General features: G+C 33.7%; 1 protein-coding gene across 1 annotated transcript in view; it reads left to right on the forward strand.

The window, feature by feature from the left end:
- The window catches only part of LOC124362591 (FUN14 domain-containing protein 1A-like), a 32,858-nt gene extending 22,965 nt beyond the window's left edge, over window positions 1–9,893 (forward strand). The window contains exon 3 of the mRNA XM_046817236.1: window positions 9,489–9,893. Within this exon, the coding sequence (XP_046673192.1) occupies window positions 9,489–9,680 (192 nt within the window). The 3' untranslated portion in view covers window positions 9,681–9,893. The remainder of the gene's footprint in view (window positions 1–9,488) is intronic.
- The last annotated feature ends 1,469 nt before the right edge of the window (window positions 9,894–11,362 follow it).

Below are 11,362 nucleotides of genomic sequence, written 5' to 3' on the forward strand. Positions count from 1 at the left end.
AATAAAGACTAAAAACAAAAAAGGACCAAGTACAGAACCTTGGGGAACACCTGCTACTATCTTCTGATACTGTGACGAAACATTGTTTACAGTTACCATTTCCATTCTATTTGTTAGGTAACTTTGAATCAACTTTAATTGTTTGTTTCTTATACCATAGAAATTAAGTTTTTCAAAAAGAATAGAGTGAGTAACAACATCAAAAGCCTTTGTTAGGTCTATAAGGATAGAACCAATTACCTGTTTGTCTTCTAGACCCCTTAGTATTGAATTAACTAGACATTTTATAGCCTTAACAGTAGAGTGATTTGGCCTAAATCCAAACTGGTTTTTGTACAGTAAATTGTTTTCCATAAAATACTTATATAATTGCTTAAACATACAGGTTTCTATTGTTTTGCTAAGGGTTGGTACAATAGTAATATGCCTATAGTTCTTGGGCATTTCTTTTCGTCCTTTTTTAAAAATAGGTGTAACTTTACAATATTTTAGAGTCTGGAAATTCACTTACAGTTAAGATTTGGTTTATAAGGCAGGTTAGGGGTGATAAAATTTCATCAACTGTATCCTTAAAGACAAAATTGGAAAGGCCATAAATATCTTCACTCCTCGATACACTTAAGTCAATTACAGCTGCTGCTGCAATTGGGAGTTTATGATGAGTGAATCATTTGCAGTTTTTTTGCTTTAGAGATTGCCCTTTTGTACAGCTTCTTAAAATTCTTAAATCTAATCTCATGATTTTGAGATTTTGAATAATGGGATTCGCTACTCGTAACTGATAAGGAATTTTCTCCCTATATTATTATCCATCATTTAGTTCTGAAGAAGAAAATGAAACAAAAGAATGTTCACAAACACATTTCGGAATGTTATTTGCATTTTTACAGTGGTGTAAGCTTTGATGTTATATTTTTGGAACTTTTTTGGGTATGGTACGATAAGCGGACCTGGTTTTTTTATGTTGAAGAATGTAATCATCGATACCTTATATTTGCATCTCAAATCCTAGACTATTGATCGATATAAATGTATATATAAACCTCAATAACAATCATATGTTTTAACTTAAAATATGAATTTAATATTTACAGTGACAAACTATTATAACCAAAATTAGGAAAACTGAAGACATAAATACATACATACTTACATATTTGCTCCTCTCACAGTTACAGTTGTTTCTTTCCCACAAATTTCACATAATGGGTTTTTCGGTACGAGTCCAACATGTTGAAGCCACAAAAACATGTCTTATCTTCTTTCAAAGCAATGTCGTGTAGTTCTTTTTAAATTGACTGCCATTTTTAATAATCATGTTACTTATGTAAAATTGAAATATTACCTACGTGTATTATTTGAAAGTGTTTACAGCTGTTGATATAGATTATTTAAGTTAATTGTTTCAAAATAATTAATCAGTATCAATTGATTATATCGATGGTTATGATTAAGTAATATCGTTTGCCAATTTCTATATAAAAAAAACCGGGTCCGCTTATCGTACCCTACCCATTTTTTTTACCAGGTACCGGATATAAGTAATAATAAATACAATTTTAAAAAAACATGGCACCTGCTACTAAAATATCAGTTCTACATAGAAAAATAATTGGTGTCTAGCATACTGGCCTTAAAATACCAAATTCAGAAAATAAATTGTTAACTTTGTCTGTATTTTGTATGTAAAACAACTTTTTCTGGAAGAGGACCAGTTTCAAATTAATTGTTTTAATCTCCCCTTACTTAAGCTAGGATTAGCATATAGTTGGATGAATGATTAAGTGAGGAGTCAGTAGAAGAGCTAATCTACACAAGGTGGTGCTAGGTATTATTCATGACCAAGAAAACTAAATACAGATTCATACAATTCTCTTTTTACTCAAAGTTTAATCTTAAAAAAACTTAATCTTTTAAAAAAGTATATTGAGGCTTTCTTTTATACAGAATGAATGTAAGGTGTTTTCGATTATAATAATACCAATGGAAACATTTCAGGACTGTATGTTAATTTGAAAGTGAAAAAATGAGCTATGAGGAAAGAACAAGTATTGCAGAATTACAGAAATATCAAATTTATTAATATTATACCAACTGTAAAGTACAATTAAATAGTATAACTGTTATCAATGATCTTTTGCCGATTATTTCTTATTCTCCATTTCAGATGAATGTAAGCAAGGTCTGTCATAAAGCAATGATGAAAGTAATATATATATATATATATATATATATATATATATATATATATATATATATATATATAAGAATATTTTGAGATTCGTCAATTGAATTTGAATACAACAATTAATTGGCTTTAAATGTATCTGTGATATTTCTCCTCAGAATACTGTCTTGCAAATGTAAAAAAAAAAATACTGGCATAGCTTGGCTTTTCTTCTAAATCTTTAAACAGTGGTGGTTTTAAAATTAAAATGTTTTTTTATTGTAATTTTGATGGCCTACATTAGGTTTATGCAAATTTTGGTTTGCAATTATAATAGTTTCAAGGACATACATACCATATGTAATTAAAATTGTCCAATCGATAAAGTTATATTTACAGAATCTTTATGTTTTAGATTTCACATTATTCTAAATCCTTTTTTAGCTTTAATAATTTATCCATGTTTGTTTTTGGTTTTTAAACTATATAAGCTTACCTTATAAACAAAAATGAATGAATATCTAAATGTGTTGCTAAGTGCTAATCTCAAGAACGGCTGGACCAATTTGGCTAATTTCTCTTTTTAAATATTCTTTGTGAACTCCGCGGAAGGTTTATTTGAATAAAACAATTGAAAAAGTTTTCCGGAATATTTTAGAATTTGGGAAAAATAATGGTAATAATGGAAAAATTTTTTAGATGAAAGTCATCAAAGAGGATAAAACATTTGAGAAAATAATTAGTATACAGTGCTTGTAATCAGTAGTGTAATGCAGATAGCAAAGACAAAGATGCTATATAACTTTTACTCCAAATTGCACCAGTCACATATTTAAAACATCCAATTCATTGGAAATACTATTTTAATGCTTTAATGAAGAAAGCTGTGAATATTTGCACATAAAATATTCAAAACTGGTCTGTCTCCTTGACATTGTGATATGTCATTTTTACAGTGACTTCAGCGAAAAAGAGGAGTAAACACTGACATGCCTCAACGTGCCATTATTTCCCAAACTGCAGTCTGTAAAATGAGACTTCTATAACGCAAATCTTTTATAAACCATTACTTTTAAATGTTGCATGAACATAGTAAGGATTTCTTCATAAACTGGAACTAGACGTTTTTTGACCAAAGTAGGCTTCTCAGTCCTACTTGTTATATATTTTCTCTATTGGGACAGCAAGGCAAACTCTATTATGGAACTGGAAGTATCTTAGACCAAATGTCAACGCTTTTTAGCCACAGTGGGTTTAAGAGACCTATATATGTATTTTTTTATCAAGGTTAATTTCAGCGGCCTTAAGAGACATCTTTTACCAAAGTAGGTTTCTTAGTCCTTCATATGACTACAGTATATATGTATTTTCTTTATCGAGACAACAAATCAAACTAAACTATGGCAAACTCAGCTATGGCGTAAACATCTGATTAATTTGACCAGAAACACTCTTACATGCTCAAAAGCAGTCAGTCACAATTTTCTCTAACCTCTGATACTTGTAGCCATTAATACTGTTCTTGATTTATCCATACTTACGTTACATATCATAGGGCTCCATCAAATTACAATAAATGCGTTTACTAAGTATGCTAAGTAATTAGATTTTGAAAATTGTATGTGAAGCGGCGGATAACAGCTAGTTCAAAAATAAATGTGATTGAATATGGGAGTAGACCTATTCTTTCAATGGTAGATAAATTGCATTTTCCGGAGTACATAAATCCCAGAGTTACGTTCTTTACAACATGTTTATAACAACAAATAAACTGTTCAATTTCCAAGTACAATATAAGAAATTAGTAGTATTTACATTTTTGTATTTGGGATGTATTTGAACAACTGGAAGGGTTTTGTTTAGTTGTAAAATTTAGAAATTTATAATTAAACAATTTAATTTATCTCTATTGTAACTAAGTTCATAATTGTAACTTATACAATCCAGCAAGTATTATATTATTTAGAAGTAAATATTGATTAAAATAATTTGTTCTACTTAATGAAACAGTGTTTATAGGGTAGGGTAATTAGTTTAGGGTAAATAAGCACATGTGGAATCACATTGACTGAAGGAAATAGAAACATATATTATAGAGGAAATTTCCTAGAGCGCTCCAAGCCTGGAGACCCGGCTATAAGGTTAGAAATCTTTTTGGGTGTCCAGTAACCCCTCAAATATTGCTCAAAACTAGATATCAGAATATTTCAACTGAAGGCTTGGAAATACATATGAAGGATTCATTATCCTTATTTATATCAATCCCCAATCCCTTAGAAAGGAAATAAGTAGAATTTTGCTGAGAGATCCCTCGCTTCCTCTTCCACGTAGTGTACATGAACAATAGAAGGCGCTATGATTAGTACTTATCGACTCTTATTGGCCGTGTACAATGCTTGCTGCCTTGGTATATTAGTTTCCCATGTATTGTAATATAAAACATCACCAACATGCACAATGTCTGAAGAAGTGTCCCACAAGTACAAATATATAAATTTTCTCTTTCTTTTGTAGAAAATTAACCTGTTTTGTGTGTTATTCCAAATTGCCCTTATCAGTAGAGAATGCAGGTACAGTATGACAGAGAAAAGCTTTTGTTAATTGTTTTTTAACACAAGCCACATTTATTGTCTGATGCAAGATTTTGAACATAATACAGTCATACTCTGTTTCCCTTGAGATCCCGTGTCTGGATGTGTTCAGTATATTTACGTATGAATTAGCGATTTACATAACAAAACCAATTGTAAGGAGAATACCTCAATACTGTGCTGGTGTCCGACTGATGCTTATGTAATACAAAGTTGTAACAATTGCACAGTGCTTCATTAACACATCGACTGTAACAGATGCCTTAGGCCAGTGATGACCTGTGAGTAACTCAAGATCACTCAGCATAAAGCCGTAGTGAAGGTATTCTGCATGTTGATATTGCTTGAGTGGTTGATGTGGAAGGTCCAGTGAATGCTAGACCGAGATCGTTGGGGGAAGGGTTGCAAACTTTTCATGTACTAATTCGTATCTGCATCATCTGGTGGTATCTTAAGGTGGTGGTTTCTAATGTATTCATGCAGTATGGTAAACGTCATGACCTCTTTCGTAAGAAGGAATTCACCTTTCCATTAGGTGTAGATAGCTTCTCTTTATTCACCACAGAAAAGCTGTTAATAGTCTTAAATTCTTTGAAGAACAAGAGACGATTCTAACTCCTAGGTGTCCCAACAGAAGCATCGAAAGATGTCACACGATGCCGTTTGAGACTCTTCGTATGAAATTCTGTATGGAGAATGTGATTTTTATCACATCGCACTGGAAGAAGAAGGTTGGTTAAGAGGCAGGAGCCACAGTTACTGGTCTCAGTGTATTTTGGACCCGACTGAGAAGGTGATGGAGAAGCAGCTCAAACCACCGGAAATGGTATCGAAAACTACGTGAAGAACATGTCTTTGCTCATCTCGCGTTTATGGCGTGTCCTTTACCACTTTAATTTTGTGGATGTAAGGCATAACTTACAAAATACCAGTCCTGTTGTAAAGAAAATATTGGACACCAACACGGCTCTCGTGAATATTTCCTTGATGAGCGTTATCACAGAGATCGTAGAGGTGGTGAACCTAGATCGTGAAGAACCAGTTCGACTCGGCACGGTGCGCGCTGGAGTGATGTTTTTTGAAGCACTTGAACAAAAGTTCATGTTTCTGGCTACCTGCTAGCAGTTTTGAACGACTTTTTTCGTACGAGGGGAGTATATGATAGAAAACCTCCTCACTTCTGGGTCAGTTGTTTGATTTTGGACGACATCTATACGGACGGTGTTGCCATAATGGTGACATCTCTGACACTAGAGACATCACGATCAAACTGATCTAGGCCGTGTGACAAATCAATGGGTGGGTGGGTGATTACAACCTCTAACTGGCGAACGCTTAAATGTAGATCGTTATGCTAACCTGGGTGAGGATTTCGATGACAGTGAAGTTGGAAATGATAAAAACGACGGGATTTTTCAGTACGTGGTGATGGTGCCGGACTGTAATATCTTCTTGTAAGAACAGATTCGACAAGTGAGGCTGCAGCAGTGACCACAACCTAAGTGAGAAGTCTGGTGGTAAACATCGGAAGTCTATCTCAAAGCGGAAGGCAACTTTTACTGACTTCAGCCAGTCGAGTTTGATGTATGGAGCGAGAATCTGGGCAGATTAGATGAGTTAAAAAATACCACACTCGTAAGTTTAAGAATGCGAGGTACCGATCAGACATCGCAGTACGATGTTTTAGAAATCCACAAGGAGTGCTGCTGGTGAGATCGGTTGAAGCCGTTGTAGGGAGGACGACGAGGCAACAAAGGATATTCTATCTCTTGTCGCCTCGAGGTAAGCCATTAGCTGTGGAAAGGATTGGGGTTTCCGAACACCCTCGTCTGAGTTTTGTGGAAAATACGACGCGGCGCGTAACGACGTACAAAGTCGTGTGCACGAGCTAGCGCGCAATGGCAAGACTTTGTCGACCCATTTCCTCCGCTCCTCATTCCATACTAGTTTTATAACATGTATCCATTCAATCTGTCTTACAAACTCTTCTGAAATGGACAAAATAATAATTATTAACATTCATTTTTATTAATTATATGAAATATTGTTGGATAAATTTTACTAAAATGCTAAATATACTATAACAGAAAACCAAGGGTTGTGATGATTTGCATGAAATGTGAATGTAAGTGTTTTTTATAGAACACAATGAAGTTCCAATTATCTTCCAATATTTGCAATACATTTGTTATAATTTTACTTAAATATTATGTTTTGCTGTGAAATTACCAGGCACCACTCATAAATCAGTCATTTCAGAGAGAAAAGGAAGACAAACTGTATAGACCCATTCCTTATAAAATCGAGTAACGTGGTAGATGTTTTAATTGATGTACATATTTAGATAATTGTGGTTCTGCGTTCTCGAAGCCATGATCGGAGAAAAGGTGAAGCATTACCCGAAAATTAATTAATGAGCTTGATTAAAATAGGCATATTTCTATGAAATACACCCTAAACCACTATTATGCTATTACTTTTTAAATCTGGTAAGGCTTTAAGTAGATGGAGTTGAGTTAAGATGTTGAAAGTACGTATTATAAGAGTCTATATTAACGTTTCACCCATTAAAAATTCCTCATGTTGTGTACTATATAAACTAACCATTAACAATTATTATTTTAATTTTTTGATTGTTCCGAATTGGAATATTTTATTTAATAACATTGTTAATGTAGAATAGAAAATAAAAATAGCAATGTCATTAAAATTTTGTAATGTACGAGTCACACAAATCACTTGCGCTCATATTATACAATGGGCTTGAATTAAATAAGAGCTGTCCCATTTTAATTATGAACCATATCTTCTTCTAGAATAACAATAACAATAATTACTGGTCGACAACAAAGATTCTGAAAAGTAAAAACTATGGTGGTACAACAGATATGAAATATTCATAGCCTATATAAACATACCTTATGTTTTAAACTACTGTACAATAACTGTCCAGCTATAATAATACCTGTTAACACCTTTACTACTGATCTATACTGAGTGTTCTTGTTTTGTGCCTGGCATTGCACCAGTGCGTCTGCCGCAGTCAACGTCTGTAATACTGTTGCGGGACTATATACTAGAAATTAAATAGCTCTGGAATCGTAACTTTGAAACACGAGTCAGTTCACACTAAACGAAAGACAACGCGGCATAAGCGCTATCCGGTAGCTAAATTAAACCGGTGAGGGAAAATACCCAACGGGCTCGAGTGGGAGAGCTGCTGACTGACTCCCGCATAACCACCTCGCGTGCCACCAACTGGGCTTGAATGCAGACCTTCGTATTTGCCTAATTGTACCTTCATTTTAGAAGTTTTTACAAAACTGTTTGCTGTTTCACGATTATAACATTCCAATCCGTGCATGTATATGTATTTAATTTTTTCGTAAAAATTTATTTTTTTATTTTATGAAGTGGTCAAAATGCCCTAAATTTGAAACCTTTACACCTGATTCGTAGTTTAATTTGAATCGTTAAATGGCACCTACTTAGATAAACATTTACTTAATTAAGTAACATCAATATGTTTTTAATATGTCAAAATGAGCCTGCAGTGAGGTAGATTCAAGACCCTTGCATCTCAATCCACCAGAGTGGTGTAGAGCGCATCCTTGAGATTCAGCGAAGAGTGGCTTTGCGCATCGTATGCTCTTATCGCACCATGTCCGAGTCCCCCGCACTAGTAGTGATTGGGGTGGGCGCTATTAACCTGCTGGGACGGAAAATAGAAACTAATGTGGACTCTACGATTAGAAACGCAGTATTTTGAACCCTTGTACGATTTTCTGATTTTGCTTTTATAGAAAGCCTAGTACTTGCATATGTCTTTAATGTGGTTCTAATACTTTCTGCCTACTATTCTGCTTTTCTCCAATAATACTGGTAGGCTACATGAAAACAAATTTAATATTATTCTAATTTTATGAATATGAGCACATGTGTTTTTTACACTTATATATAAGGCGTCATTTATAAACGATTTCCGTGTAGCGCTTTCAGGTAATTTGTTTCTTTCTACTGATTGTTTTATGGACAGACCTGAAAAGAAAGGATTTTAGATGAAGAAACGTAATGTTTGTGTTTGTAACAGCACAATTTCTGTGACAATCGTCTTACCAAACGATTTTAGGTTAATAGATGTTTTCTGGCCCAGTGAACAGATTTAAGCAGTTTGTTTTATAGTTTTTAGTTCAGATTGAAATACAATAAAATTTACTGTCCACGTATTCAAGATGTTTATCGAATATGAAATATTAAAATAATTAATTACAAGTTTAGTTTTTTCATTTATTGTAGTTTTGTTGCATTTTCAGTTTGAAACTCATATTTAGGTGGTGTAGACTTCAAAAAAATGCATTTAATTCATATTGATCACAGAAAGAAAAAAACATAAATTTTATAGAACAACGGTTCGCAACGCTTATTCAGCGGCTAGACAAGACACTGTTTACGTACAGTATGGTAGCAGTAGCGATTTCTGTTGGCTGGTAACTAACTCAGCAAGATGTCAAGGTTACATTTTCTTCGCTAATGATACTTCGTGTATAAAACTGAGATTAATATCTGGACAGTTTTCGTTTATTGAAGTAAAATTAAATAAACATTCATTCACAACATGTATCAGACAAATTACAAAGTTAATATTCGCATTTGTAATCGCCATACGTTTTTATAACAAAAATTATCGGTGTAGTGATATCATTTTAAGAAATGTATTTGATTTGTTTCAGGTTGAAAAGTACGTAGATCGGAAACTGGACAAAGCTGAAACTCTTCTGAAGAAGAAAGAGCGTAAGGCAAAGATGTGGTTTAATAAAATGACAAATAATGAGGATGACATTGTATTCCATGAAATACATGTTTTCATGGCCTCATTCTTTGCTGGAATAGCCATGGGAATTGTCTTTGGCAGAATCTTGTAACTTAGACACTGGTTGCTTGCGCCCAAAGCCTTATTAAATTTAATAATATGTCCTTTGTCTAACTAACCTCTTGTAAATAGCAATGTAAGTAGCACTAAGTATTATTTATTTCTAAAATGTGATATTATCTCAGCTTATGTATATCCTTTATTAGATCTTGTTCTATGATGTATAATTATGTAACTATGCAATAAACGTTGTCGTTTCACAATATGTTGTATTATTCATTACTAAACTTTATAGTTCCTAAAATTATTTGTTACTAGTTCATCCATAGAAATGAATACATTGTTTAATATTGAAATAAAAAAGCAAGTAAAACATGGAACCAAGTGGAGGGGAAGAGGCAATTTATCACAATAGAGAAAAAACCTGCATGGAATGGAATTTTCTTAAAAAGAAAGACTTCATTATGTATTCGTAAGAAATCGTGCAGTTTTTCAACACAGAAGCTTTCACTGTTACATAGTCAGAGATAGAAGCCTGAGACATAAATACGCATTATAACTCACGTAATATACGCATATATTCCATCCCAGATAGGAGGTGTTTAGCGCCTCAGCTTATCACCCAGGACCCGGTTTCGAATTCCGATTTGGACAAGATACTTTCGAACACTATCAAATAATCGCCTGATGAGCATATTATAAAGTAATTTGGAAAACTGTTCCGGTCGTAGCTTAATATTACACACAATTAATACTAACGTAATAAAATAGTTTCTTAGCCTCCGTTACAATGATTTTTAAACTAGAAGTTAAAAATACCTTGGCCTTGTTGGCACCATGGGCGTCATTTCAGCTTTTTAACTGGGGTGGCAAGATCTACTGGGGGGTATGGAATACCCCCCAGGTGGAGGGGGGGTCCGGGGCCCTCCCCCGGAAAATTGTAAGAAACTGGCTTTAAATTTGTTAGTATTTTAAGCTTTTTCAAGCTATTTTTACAAAATTTTACTGCTAAACAACTTAGCCTAAAACAATAATTTTTAATGAATTGAGTTATTAACTAAACCACAAGGTCCACAAGTGAGGTAATTATTGTTCACACACAACTCAAAAGTGTGCCCAATTTTAATTTATGTGTGCCCAGCCGTTTGTTTTTTATAAAAGGAAAAATCAAGTAAAACATGATCAAACAAATTTCACTTTATTCTATGTAACCAGACTGCATCCACAAGTTAGTTTTAAACAAAATGAAGCCTTCTCTTCTGGCTTGAATTGAAGTCATCAATTACTTTTGAAATGTCTATTTCTACACTCCTTTCAATAGCCAAAAGGGCTAACGAAGACAACCTCTCCTGGCCAATAGAGTTTCTAGTATATGTCTTTAACCGCCGTAAGCATGATAAAGGATCTCTCACACGATGCCGAGTTCATTGGAATTGTATAGTACAAAACGAAAAAGTTCAAAAAAGCATAGGGAACACACTTTTCAAAGATGTTTGTACAAAAACGTCAGCTCTTTCTTGGATACTTTTGCTTCTTGATTCCTCCGTTCTGTTAAAACAGTTTAGTTCAGACAGAAGAATGTCATAGTCCTAAACTTTATAGTATTTACACACATACTGTACACTGGCTGTGTCTATATCACTTCCACCTAGAACTTTGCTTAAGTGGTTAAGTACATCTAGGTTGTTTTCTTGAAGCCTGGCCTCTATCTCCTCGCTTAGGATATCAATAACT

This window comes from Homalodisca vitripennis, chromosome 5 (genome assembly GCF_021130785.1).
Source record: "Homalodisca vitripennis isolate AUS2020 chromosome 5, UT_GWSS_2.1, whole genome shotgun sequence".
In the NCBI taxonomy this organism is placed as follows: Eukaryota; Metazoa; Arthropoda; class Insecta; order Hemiptera; family Cicadellidae; genus Homalodisca; species Homalodisca vitripennis.